The sequence below is a fragment of the Crassostrea angulata genome, chromosome 7, assembly GCF_025612915.1.
Source record: "Crassostrea angulata isolate pt1a10 chromosome 7, ASM2561291v2, whole genome shotgun sequence".
In the NCBI taxonomy this organism is placed as follows: Eukaryota; Metazoa; Mollusca; class Bivalvia; order Ostreida; family Ostreidae; genus Magallana; species Magallana angulata.
Window position 1 is genome coordinate 50,108,692 of NC_069117.1, and position 13,251 is coordinate 50,121,942.

Consider the following 13,251-nt stretch of genomic DNA (forward strand, 5'->3'; position numbering starts at 1 on the left):
TTCAATTCAATACAATGTATATATATATGTATATATTGTTTACTTATACAGAACAAAACATTGTAGACAATCTGACTGTTCGCGTGGAAAACAAGAAGAAATACCTCCTTTTTTTGTTAAAAAAATATTCAAGTGCAAGAAATATTAATTGCATGTTTGATGAGTTGTTCTGCATATATCATAATCTTCATGTATTATTGTTGGTTATAAACTTATTTTTCTTAATTTGGAGTGGTGGCTGGCTATTAAAGCGATTATTTCTCTCTCTCTCTCTATCTCTCTCTCAAATGTTTAATTTATACGGTATGGTTCTTAGTTTCTACGATCAGCTTATCTAGGACGAGATTGACTATGTATTATGGGGTTATCGTTAAAAGGGAAGTGACACCCCCTCCCCCTAGTGATCCGCCACCGAATTCCCCGCGTTACATGTAACGCAACATATGTTACATTAAATCAATTTAAATACCGTGTTTTTATCAGTTCAACGTTCTTATAAACTACAACAGATATTAGTAACCAGTTTTTTAGTGAAGGCCTGAGCAAGGTAGACGACTTAAAACTCGTGACAGAGAGCGCGTGACCCACACAAAGTTGTATAGGGAAGTCCTTGTGGGTAAATTTGTACTGGCAACATGTCAGGGGATTGGAGCAATAGTTTGTTCGGATGTTTTAATGATTTTGGGATCTGTATCATCACCTACATCATCCCATGTTACACGTTTGGCAAGAACGCCGAGGCGGTGGGTGAAAGTTGCTGCTGTTGTGGTAAGTGTTAGGGGGGAAACGTACATATGCATGTTTCTTAAAGAGGGTCCTTGATAGGAAATATCAATGAATGAGGTGGATGTGAAAATAAAGATAAGGTATACTAGTATACTAGAAAACGAAAGTGTTTTCCCCCTAGAATACATATCCAAATATCTAGTGATCGATTAAAGTTACACGAATAAACAATTATTGATTTTTAGCAATAAATCAATTATTTTACGTGAACAATTTCCTATAATCGATCGTGTAACTGTATATATACATACATATACCGGTATTACGTATATCGGACATGTTTACAACTTTAAAAAAAAAAAGATTTACGCTAACAATGTGTTTACTTACGCGGTAAATGACTTGCACGAACAAGTATATCATGGTCAATATAGTAGAATACACGCAGTTATCGATGATAAGTTACATTGTAAGTAATGCAAGGATTACGTGTGTTCAATACCTTGAGTACTTAATAAAATTAACTGATGTAAATATAACGTTACATGGAGGGTTACATGATTAGTTTTACTTGAGGTTGAAACACAGAACTGTCTGAGTGAATATTACGTGAATAGTAACCAGTTGTCAGTAGAGGAAGAGGAAACAATTGAAGTCGAAGCAAACGGCATGGTCAATAAACAAATGGCAGTTTTGTTTCGGCTAAATTGTTTCCCGGAGTACTAATCATAAACTGCACTATCTAGAGCGTTAGTTTGGTGAAAACATATATAGACTTTACTCAAGATTTTCTTTATAAAATCCCTATTTTTTTTTTAAAGAAAAGTTAATCATTAAGGATCATGCATGAATAATACACATCGCCCCCCCCTTTAGATTCGGGAACTTAATTCTTTTTCCGAAGGTTGAGGTCTGGGGGATTATTTTGTTTGCGGAAGGAGGGGGGGGGGGGGTCCAAGGCCTTTTTATCGATAATATTACTTTGTGAACTATACCTCATCTCCCAACCCCACCTTCCACATCCGCGCACACTTTTTATTTTTATCGAGTTTTCTCCGTATTTATGTGTAGATGGCAACTTTCATAATTGCATATATGATAAAACGCGTTAGAAACTTGCTACACTGTTTAAACACACGGTCTGTACTGTTGTAGGTATGGCGTACTTCGTCCCCGTGCTGCACCTGGTGGCTGGAACCTCAATACGAGGCCGGGTCAGACAGGAGAAGGGAATCCTGGGGTCCATGCTGGGGGACTTCCTGGCCGTTCTATTCTGTCCATTCTGTGCCATTATCCAGGAGGCCCAGGAACTCCGCGGAGACCGACTGATGGGAATGGCCAGGGAATGATGGATGAATAATGTAGACTAAAGCGGACTGTGTCTATATTATGTAAACTGTACATCATTGTCTTCAGTGCAATAGAAGAGAGAGAGAGAGAGAGAGAGAGAGAGAGAGAGAGAGAGAGAAAGAGAGAGAGGGGAAATCCATGAAATCCATATGTACCAATACACACGCTTCAAGTTTGTGTGGACATGCATAAGTTGCTGTTAGTCGATTTACGAATTAAGTTTTAATTTCACGTGCCATAATATTGATGAGAAGTTATGAATTGGTTATATTAGATGCATTACAGTGTATTTTTTTGTTTTTACAATAAATGAATATGCGATTACGTAATACTTTAGTATGTTACACAGACTGCATTTCGGGTCTATATCTCACGTAGATTAAACATTTTGTGCATGTGAAAACTTTTTGCATTAAACTGCCGTTTTAATATGAAATCTTCACCAGATTTTATTTTTGAAAGGGTGTGCACTATGTAGAACCACATAACAAAGGAGAGAAGCAAACGTTCATTTCAGACAGCGACTGTATTCAATAACTAGAGATCAACATATTCAACATATTTTTTGCACACGACTTAATTATCATTTCTTTCGAACGACATGACACATGTAATAATTTGTGCACCCGACATAATATCTTTTGCACGGCATAATATTTCAAGCGCACGATAAAAACTCTAGCCCACAATTTATCACATCTCTTGCGCAAGACAAATCGCACAACGTATCTCGATCGCAGTACTTTTTATATCGCACAACTAAAATATATTTGTTCGTGATCACGACATTATAAATATAACGACACCATTTATGTTCTAAGATATACCCCCCGGTATTGGTTAATTCTAGTGATTGAAGTGATTTTTTTGCTCTCCACAATTGGAGAATTCAGCATGTTAAAAAAGCAAATTGCTTGAACAGTAAAAACACAAAATATGTAACGTTTATTTAAGATTATTTGAGCCTATTATTGTTGGAAAAAGGGTATTTCTCCTTATCACACAACCTTACAACTGGGTTTCAAACAGAGAATGGGAAATATAGATAAACGAAAGGGTATGTTTAGTTCGTTTTTAAAGTATTGTGACGAAAGCTAAATGTATCGCGATGAACCAGGCACAAGGGTTACAAAGTAAACGACCTCATCATTGATCCCAGCAGCACTGTTTATTAATTTTGGAAGGTGAGAGTGCGAAGGCGAAGTCCTGAGCGATACTGCTAACGCTCCTTCGCATCTTCGCTACTTCACCTTCGCATCTTCGCCCGAAAGGCGAATTAAAGTGCTAGGGTCGAAGTGGCCCGATCGGAACAACATAATTCTGTAATAGTGAGACGGAGATCAAGCTTTTAGATTGCGATGCTGCATGGTAAGTTCGGGGGATAAAAGCATTATTAGTTCCATTGTGAAGTTATCTTTTCTGGTGACGTGAACTAACGATAGTAAAATTGTGCGATATCACTTTTTTTGAATGAAAGAAGAATGCGGCAATGACGACTTGAATTGTCTTTCTCCGCCGGTTAAATTATATTGGGTCGTTGTTCTAAATAAATCTACATGTACACAATAGCACATATTATATGTGCAAAATATGTTTACATGTAATACAAGCCTTTATTGATTTTTCAGAAACAGAACTGCATGAACAGTGGCTGTATTGATATTATATATAACGCATTTGATATCAATGTACATGTATATTCATAAATCATATATCCTAGAAAAAATCATTATTCAGTGATATAATGCTTGTATTTCATTGCAAGTGTAGAAAAGCTTAGGAGAGCAGCAAAATTAATGACTTTGAATATAAAAAAAGACTACAATTTGTAAATGTTATACTTTTTTGCTCTAAAGTCATCGAGAAGCTTTGTTTATTCCTAGATATTTTTGAAAAGGCCGAATACGAAGTAGTTTTGCTCAAGCACTACAGCTTGCACTTTCTCCTAGGTTTACTATTCACTGTGTTTAGGTTTAGAGTTAGGGTTTATATAATACGGTACACATATGCAATTGATCAGTCAATCAATTGCTAAGTAACGGGATTAAAATATTAATTTCTTTCTTTAAATATAAAATCATTGAAACAATACAAGAGAAGCAAAGTCTTTCCTTTATTAAAACATGACAAACACACAAAGTATCACAATTCTTGATCATTATGAGGTGACTATTTTTCACGGTGTTCAATAAATAAATAAATGTCGGAATACTGGTCACAACTCCCAGCTGTCACTTGTTGGCGAACTGAGAGGACACCCAGGCCAGCCCCCACTTCAAGTTTGTTAACATGTACTTCAAGGCTTTGGTCCACTGTTCTTCGGAATTGAACTGGATTCTATAGATTAAAATAATTGGCTTTCTTGAGCATTATAAATCAGTGGGTCTTAAATGCTGCAGCCACGCCCCTTTTAAAACAAGTACATGTACAATGTAAAAGGTTTCTGGTTTGCAATCAATAAGTCTGAATATTACTTGATAAATCAAAGTCGTTCATAGGCACATCATATAATTACATGTACTTTGATTTTTTGCACATTTATAATTAACCCTTCTACATGTATGACATTTTCTATCATTTTTACTTGATTGACTGTTTCCTGATAATTGCAGGACTGCTCTTTGGAAGGGAAATTGATATAGTCTGGTGAAAAAGGATGTATAAGCAATCATTTCATAAATGTCATTAAATTATCTATCAACTAATATTTCCCTTATCTACAATTTTAGCCATACAAGGGGCAGTTTCATAGTTATCATTAATAAGCTGATTCATTTGAACAGAGAGACACTGCTTAGTTACAGCTGTTGCTGTCTGTGCAAAAGTGTAGCTTTCATTTAGTTTCATTTTAACTTGATAGGTGTTAATTACTAGTGTTTAAAAATTATATGTACATGTATATCCAACTTTTGATATATTTGACATCCTTGTGAAATGCATCCCCATTTGAAAAGTTTGATCTGATAACCAATATGTCCTGCCATTTCATTTAACAGAACCCTTAACCTTTATTTTTACCTTGGACTTGTTCATATTTAATCCCCTCATAGTTTTTTCACCCTTTGCCAATTTCAATGAGAAAGATTGACAAACTTAGTTCAGTACAGTCCAGACATAACCTAACACCAAAGCACTTCCCAAAAGCCGACACCTGAGTCATATAACATTTTGATGCCGCGAAAACCCGGGTTCTATATATTATGCGATATTATGAACCCGGGTTCAAATTATCGATAATGCGATATATTGAACCCCCCATAAAATATTGAACCCCATTTAAAATATTATGGCAGCGATATTTTGAAACCCCCTCTAATTTTCATTGCTATTGGAGAGGGGGTTCAAAATATTATGGCTGCGATATATTGAACCCCCTACTGTTTCCAATTCCCTTTAGAGAGGGGGTTAAAAATATCATGGTCGCGATATATTGAACCCCTATCCTATTTCCAATTCCTTTTGGAGAGGGGGTTCAAAATATTATAGCCACGATAGAACCCCCCTTTAATTTTCAGTGCTATGGCTACTGGAGAGGGGGTTTAAAATATTATGGCTGTGATATATTGAACCCCCTACCTATTTCCAATTCCCATTGGAGAGGGGGTTCAAAATATCGGGGCCATAATATTTTAAACCCCCTCTCCAAAGGGAATTGGAAATAGGATAGGGGTTCAATATATCGCAACCATGATACCCCCTCTCCAATAGCAATGAAAATAAGAGGGGGGTTCAAAATATCGCGGGCATAATATTGTGAACCCCCCTCTTATTTTCATTGCTATTGGAGAGGGGGTATCATGGTTGCGATATATTGAACCCCTATCCTATTTCCAATTCCCTTTGGAGAGGGGGTTTAATATATAAATAGTGCCTGTTTGGGAGGGTAACAGTTGAAATTGACACCCCGAGAAAACCATTGTCAACCGAAGCGAAGCGGAGGTTGACAATGGTTTTCGAAGGGTGTCAATTTCAACTGTTATCCTCCCAAACAGGCACTATTTATTTTGTTATACTGAATGTCTTAATTTTTAAGAAAATTTTACTGCTTTTATATAGGAACAACGTGAATTCTACAGCGAACCGTACGCGCATAATTTTCGCGCATGTAACATTTTTTAATGTTACCCGTTGCTAAGTGCGTTGCTAACGCTGAGGGTAATAGAAAATATTATTATTAACCAATCAGATTTCAGTATTTAACATGAAAGTATAACAAAATATTATGGCCCCGATATTTTGAACCCCCTTTAATATTTATTGCTATTGGAGAGGGGGTTTAAAATATTATGGCCCCTATATTTTGAACCCCCTCTAATATTCATTGCTATTGGAGAGGGGGTTTAAAATATTATGGCTGCAATGTTTTGACCCCCCTTTAATTTTCAGTGCTATTGCTACGGGAGAGGGGGTTTAAGATAATATAGCTGCAATATTTAGAACCCAATACCTTTTTCCAATTCCCTTTGAGAATATTTTGAACCCCCTCTCCAAAAGCAATGAAAAATAGAGGGGGGTTCAAAATATCGAGGCCATAATATTTTGAACCCCCTCTCAAAAGGAAATAGGAAATAGGTAGGGGATCAATATATCGCAGCCATAATATTTTGAACCCCCGCTCCAATATAAATGAAAAATGGAGGGGGGTTCAAAAAACGCGGCCATAATATTTTGAACCCCCTCTCCTATGGAAATTGGAAATAGATAGGGGGATCAATATATCGCAGCCATAATATTTTGAACCCCTTCTCCAAAAACAATGAAAAATAGAGGGGGGTTCAAAATTTCACGGCCATAATACTTTGAACCCCCTCTGAACCTGGGGTTCAATATTTTATGGGGGGGGGGGGGGGGGGGGGGGAGGTGGGGGGTCAATATATCGCAGCGATATTTTGAACCAGGGTTCAATATATCGCGGGGTTCAAAATATTATATGACACCTAGGCTGCTTGAGTCTGCTTTTTAAACATTTACATCTGCTGTGGGTCAGCTTGGGCTCTGCTTGGTGTCTGCTATGGGTTTATTTAGGTTTAGCTCTTTGGTCTGCTAATATACTGAAGTGTGAAGCAGACCCCTCTTTTTTCTTACCCCATAAAAGGTATTCCAAATACACATGTAGAGACATTTGGTAATTTTTTCAGTAGCAATATAAGGGTCTGCTTTCTATGTCCACTCTGGGTTTGCTATGGGTCAGCCTGGGGTCTGCTCTGGGTCAGCTTGGGGTCTGCTCTGGGTCCACCATAACAGACCTTATTCAGACACCAAAAGCAGACCTGGTTTGGTTAGGGTTTGCTTTCTGTTAGGTTGGGTCTGGTCGGTACCATACTTTGGTACATGTATCTAGGGTTGTGAACATGATATAGTACAGCTTACCTATTTTTTGTGTTTAAGGTTTACATACTTGATTAAGTTTGACCTACTTGATTGAGTATGATGTTCCTGTGCTGCTGTCCTCTATCTTCCCTTTCTCCATCTTGTAGGGTAAACAGAATCCTGTGTCCCCCTTCTCCACTTCCTCTTTGAACTACAACAGCAAAAGTTAAACTATACTTGTAGAAACTGGTACATTCATGAGAGTCATGCATATGATAAATATAATGATTTATAAAATAAATCAAATTTGATTTACCTGCTGTAAACAGTCTAAGAAAGCTACCATAGCCTGGTCAAATCTGCAAAAGAAATGCATTTAAAATTTCTAAACAGATTTAAACGAATGCATCAAAAGTGATACATACATAACACAGGACATTTGTAGTTACTGGTAAATAAAATGTGAGTTACAATTCCCTGTCTTAATACAGAGAGAAAGACAGCTGTTCTAAACTTTGAATATACATGTACATGTTCCAGTAATAAAAAAGCTGTCCATTGATGATTTTTGCTAAATTAAAGTAGTAGACTTGGATATATAAGGTACATATATATGTATATAAATGGTACTAAGATGACTTTTTTTAAAAACATGGTAACTGCTGATGTAATAAGATGATGGATGATAGAAAAATAATATTCAGTCTTTACTTCTGATGAAATCCTTCTGAAACTGGTATATAAATGATATACACCACTCAATCTTACTTTGTGTCCCAGAAGAAGCGGAATCCACCAGACCCATACAACGGCAGCTCTTTGGATTTGTCGGACAAGGATTCAATATAAGAATGGTTTCCAAAGGGAACAAGGCGGTACCTAGAAAACAAATAAGAATAAGTCTACTAGAACGTCAGAGGCGAGGAGTGCTGATATACTGTGTAAACTTCCACTTGCAGGTACATGTGTTTACCTCTGAAAGGTTAAATTCATCTTTTTGGCAAGTGAGTTCAAAAGTAAGACAGTCTGACCCCAAGCAGCATTTATTTCATTCCAGTCAACCTGCAAAGCAATGTTACAGAGCTTGATTGGTTCTTAACCAACGCATATGCATATATGTACAAAGTTCTTATTCAAGTACTTACTGGGACACTTGGTAATCTTCCCAAACGGAAATTATTTATGGTTCCAAAGTGACCACTATGCCTAAAATTTATAAGATATTCAAATCATATCAGGCATCTAACGTGATTAATTAATTTGTAAGTTATGTAAGATAAGAAGTGATGGAATTTACAAAGATTATTTAAAACTTGGACTTCAAAGATTGGTTTATTACATTAGGATTGTTCAAGAGTGAAAAAGATACTAACCAGATATGAAATGTGGTATTGAACACATTTGTTTTCTTTAGTTTGTCCAGTTGTGTTTGTGCATATTTAAGTTGGTTGTCAACACTGCAAAATACACAAAACATGAAATTATTTATTTCATTTTTATTTGAAATTGCAATGAATTCTTTTGTTTTTCAATTTGCATGAATTTTTTTCTTTACCTTCTTTGTTCATCTTCTAATTCCTGGACTTGTCTTTTATATTCATTGTATTCTTTCCAATATCTACAATAAAACATTATAGTTCAAATAGAATGATAAAAACATTCACATTATAAATTATTGAACTTCCACTTCAAATCCGTACAAAAAACACACACACACAGGTATTAACATGTACCTGTACTTAAAGTTTGCTTTGCTAGTTAGTCATATTACCGCACTAAAAGATAATAAATTTAGCTTATAAAGGAATTATTATGACTTCATATGAATCAATAGTTTTAAGAAATATGAGATACTTCTGAAAACATCTAACAATCAAATTCAGGGCTACCTCTTGACAAAAAACCTCCAAATGAAAACAAATTTTCACCTAAATCATAGTTGGCATCCATTCACCATGGTTAGAGTATGAGTCTTAATTTTCATATCTCATACTGTGGAATCGTTTAAATTTGTGAGGCCAATATGGGGATCGTCAAATTTTAAGATTTGTTTAGATAATTGTTTTGTTTGAAATGTTCTTTAATGGGTGAGGGATGCCCACAAAATTTTAGTAAAATTGAGCCCCATCTCATTAACTCTGATAAGTCCGCGGTTATTGAATAGCACTAGATACCGGTACATGAAAATTCTTACTTATCTTCCTCATCCTGAAGTTTTTGACTGATCTCTCTCTCCTTCTCTAACAGGGCCTCAGTGTGCTCCTGTTCTGTCTCCAGGTTTTGTAACTGTTGTCTCAAGGACTGTTCCTCTGCCTGAAGCTGCAAAAGTTTTATCATATAACAAATACATGTACTTTCTAAACTGTTGTGTATTTGAAATCTTACACTACCGGTACATGTATTGGACAATAATTTTTGATTTGACTTGATTTTTTTAACGTAAATAAGATTATACCTGCTGCAATTCCACATCTAGATTAGACCCGTCTTCTTCTGTTTGAATGCTGTCCAAGTTTTCCAGGAACTCTCTTCACATACAATAAGCAATTAGTAAGAAAGTTGTATCAGTTAGGAGTATATTAAAAATAACACCAAAAGACGATTTCTTCTAGAAGTGTACAATCTTAAGATTATTCACAAAAAATGCTGTATAATGAGTCCAATAGTTCAGTAAGCATGCATATTGTGCACTATGCCTAGTTGTGTCAGTTTTCCAACCTTTTACAGAGACACACCTGTAATCCTTGCATTCATCCTCTGTGATCTTTAACTGGTTATCAAGCTGATCCAACAGGTTGTCTGTACATTCCTACAAAATGTAATGCAATGATTCATTTAATCAAATGCTTAGAAAAGTATTTTTCTTTAATTACCTGTGAATTCTGTGTTGATTTTCACCCTACCTCACAAAGTGGATGATCAATCTCTGACTGCCCAGACATAACATCAAACAAAGCACTGGAAACCTTAGAAAAAAAAAGATATTAAAAATTGATATGACTGGTCATAATACAATAAAAAGATTTTCTGTTAATGAATGTGTATAGTTTATGCTCAAAGAATGCCACTTTTTGAAAATATTGTGTTTGCCCTCTCCAGACAAACTAACAAATTAGTACCTGACTCGAAAAAATTTGTTTTTCTACACACCAACACAAAGTTTAAACATGACTCCAGCATTTTGCAAACATTTTTAAGGTGGCCTAATCATATTTAATAATAATGTTATAATTTACTCGTATTCTATGGCTGAGATTGTCCATATTGCCAGGGCTTGTTTCACCCAAGAGGAGGAAATCACCAGCATCTTCATCTGGTTCAGGGGTGCTGAAGAAAACAATCATGTCTTTTGATGATTTTACATTTATATAACATGAAAGATCATTATTTACGCATTTTTGCCAAATTTTATGCATCTTAATACTGATACCTTGTTATATCTCTTTTTGAGTAATTTTCATCAACTTCAACATCATCCTACAAAAAAATTGAAAAATAACTGGTAAGGGTATACATAGAGGTAAAACACTGTGTAACCTTGCAGGGAAATAACAGTTTATTGTAGAGTACATGTACATCAAAATTGATTAATCTTTGAAAATTCTCGTGTATAAGGTATAGTACCAGTAAGAATTCCTTTCACCATAGACAATGTACTAATGGTATAGGCAACTTCTAAATTCTCAATGTTTACTTCCCAAAATATCATGCAAGCCTTGACAAGTTGCTTGTGTATCAATTATTTTATTCATATGTTGTAAAATAATTTAGATATAGCCTAATGAAAACAAACATTCATTTTTACATATACTCAGAAATGGGGCAAAACAGATTTGTGAGGTTTTTTTAAGAACTTCGTCAGATTAGGGATATGCAGTGCAAATAACAATTTTAAAATAATAATACCAAGATGGTTTTTTAAAGGCTTTTTATTGATATATTTGGTAACATTATAGATATACATGTAATCGAGGTTAAAAAATTGACCTATGAAATCAAGTACAGCGTAATTTCGGCAAGACTTCCGAATGTTGTCTATCCCATTAGTCTATATGTCCCTGCTATTATCAAGTGGTTATATAAGCAACTGTCAGACTTTTCTTCAAAGTGCTGTTCTGACATCAAAAAGATCAACAATGCTCAAAATGTCACATACCATATTCAAGTCTTGCTCACAAAATGATGTGCAATCTTACCAATGCAGGTTTTGATATAATATCCAGCTCATCTTCATTACTTTCAACAGCAGTAAAGGGTGCTGAAAGAGTTTTGTAAACATAATGAAATCAACAGTATGGTGCAATAAGCAGCATTTGGGCTTAGTACACACATATGAACAGGTTGGGACCAAAATCAAAAATTTATATTTTTGCACTTTGAATTTATATCCCATTTGGGCTATTCTATCCCAAACGGCTATTATATCCGATTTGGGAGATTGGTCCCAACCTGATGAAAGGGTTTCAGTGAATTAAAGCTGTTACATATTATTAATTTAGTAATATTGCCGTATTTACATGCATCAACTTATCTATTGACATTACATTATAGATTGAAACCTTAATCAAATTAAAGATAGTCTATTTTTTCAGCATGTAAAACATTTTAACAACAAGTACAAGTGTTTTCAATCAATCAATCAAAAGAGAGAGAGAGAGAGAGAGAGATTGTATGATGATAATAAACCAAGCTTACCTGAGAGCTCGGCAAGAAGTTGTCGATCTAGGGTGTTGAAGCTGTGGTCGAGTTTCAGAGGTTGGCGACATCGCTGACAGACAAAACTTACGTGAGTTGTGCCCGACTTCGATTCAACCTTGATGGTTGCCATTTGGTTCCAACAGAGCTGCTAGATTTACATCTTTTTTCGCCCTGCTATATTCAGCAATTCAGTTATTGGGTTTTTTGTGGTTTTATTTTTTTTTTCTCTGGGAGTACACAGGAAGTTTACTTCTGCATATAGGAACATCGAGCCCGATTTTAAAAATATGTACTAAAACACAGAGGCTTACGGGCCACAATGCTCGCCTGAATATATATATATATATATATATATATATATATATATATATATATATATATATATATATATATATATATATATATATTCGTTCATACATTTAATATATATATATATATATATATATATATATATATATATATATATATATATATATATATATATATATATATATATATATATATATATAGTTATACAAATCCGTGTTGTGGGTTATTTCATATACCTCAGACTCACGTTGTGGGATCCTTAGGTGGTTTATGGGTCATCTATATTTTGACCCATAAACCATGTAGTTCAAAATTCACAGGGAGGTTGAAAATGGTATTATTAACATAAAAAACAAAAAAAAATGTTTTTTTGACCCACACGGATATATTGAAAAATGTCCCAGAACTCAAAATCTATTTTTAGAACATCGCGTCAAAGCTACTAGTTTTGAACATTTTGTCTATCTATAAACATCCAGCGGGGTGTCCCACAAAACGGTTTCGTGATGCACGCAATGCATTGTTGGATATCAATGGCGGAGTACAGCAGTAACTTGGGTAAGTACTGAATATATTTTCTTATTAGCAGTAATTAGTAGGTCATATTTATAAAAATATGACGAGGAAGCAAAGATTATCGAACTAAAAGTACAATTAAGAAAAAATGGCGGACATTTCAAAATGTAGTTTTCGAGTCATAAGCTATTAAGGTTTTTTTTATTTTAATTTCGGAGCATCCCAGAATAAGTTTTGCTATACAAAAATAAAAATGCTGATATAAAGCGATGACAAATATTTCCGTAAACTGTTTTTTATACAAAGATCAAAGCATGAGCACTGAAATTGATATTCATCAAA

The 13,251-nt window shown here is 34.9% G+C and overlaps 2 protein-coding genes across 2 annotated transcripts; one reads left to right on the forward strand and one right to left on the reverse strand.

Moving 5' to 3' along the window:
- Positions 1–505: 505 nt before the first annotated feature.
- On the forward strand, positions 506–2,211 carry LOC128155696 (uncharacterized). The gene is made up of 2 exons (XM_052817532.1): positions 506–768; positions 1,882–2,211. Exons 1-2 carry the CDS (start codon positions 636–638, stop codon positions 2,073–2,075), a joined length of 327 nt encoding a protein of 108 aa, XP_052673492.1. The 5' UTR covers positions 506–635; the 3' UTR covers positions 2,076–2,211.
- Positions 2,212–4,176: 1,965 nt separating this feature from the next.
- On the reverse strand, positions 4,177–12,351 carry LOC128157308 (beclin-1-like). The gene is made up of 16 exons (XM_052819801.1): positions 12,082–12,351; positions 11,583–11,644; positions 10,817–10,863; positions 10,623–10,713; positions 10,290–10,352; positions 10,122–10,195; positions 9,842–9,914; positions 9,581–9,705; positions 8,942–9,004; positions 8,760–8,843; positions 8,532–8,592; positions 8,360–8,448; positions 8,155–8,265; positions 7,703–7,745; positions 7,494–7,597; positions 4,177–4,413 (listed from the first exon to the last, which is right to left on the reverse strand). Exons 1-16 carry the CDS (start codon positions 12,212–12,214, stop codon positions 4,308–4,310), a joined length of 1,329 nt encoding a protein of 442 aa, XP_052675761.1. The 5' UTR covers positions 12,215–12,351; the 3' UTR covers positions 4,177–4,307.
- Positions 12,352–13,251: the final 900 nt, after the last annotated feature.

Bases quoted from the DNA above. Each gene is read 5' to 3' on its own strand.
- LOC128155696 (XM_052817532.1), top strand. From the start codon at position 636: ATGTCAGGGGATTGGAGCAATAGTTTGTTCGGATGTTTTAATGATTTT. The intron at 769-1,881 runs GTAAGTGTTAGG...GTACTGTTGTAG, and splicing joins TGAAAGTTGCTGCTGTTGTG to GTATGGCGTACTTCGTCCCC.
- LOC128157308 (XM_052819801.1), bottom strand. From the start codon at position 12,214: ATGGCAACCATCAAGGTTGAATCGAAGTCGGGCACAACTCACGTAAGT. The intron at 11,645-12,081 runs GTAAGCTTGGTT...AAACTCTTTCAG, and splicing joins ACTTCTTGCCGAGCTCTCAG to CACCCTTTACTGCTGTTGAA. The intron at 9,005-9,580 runs GTAAGAATTTTC...GTTTTATTGTAG, and splicing joins CTTCAGGATGAGGAAGATAA to ATATTGGAAAGAATACAATG.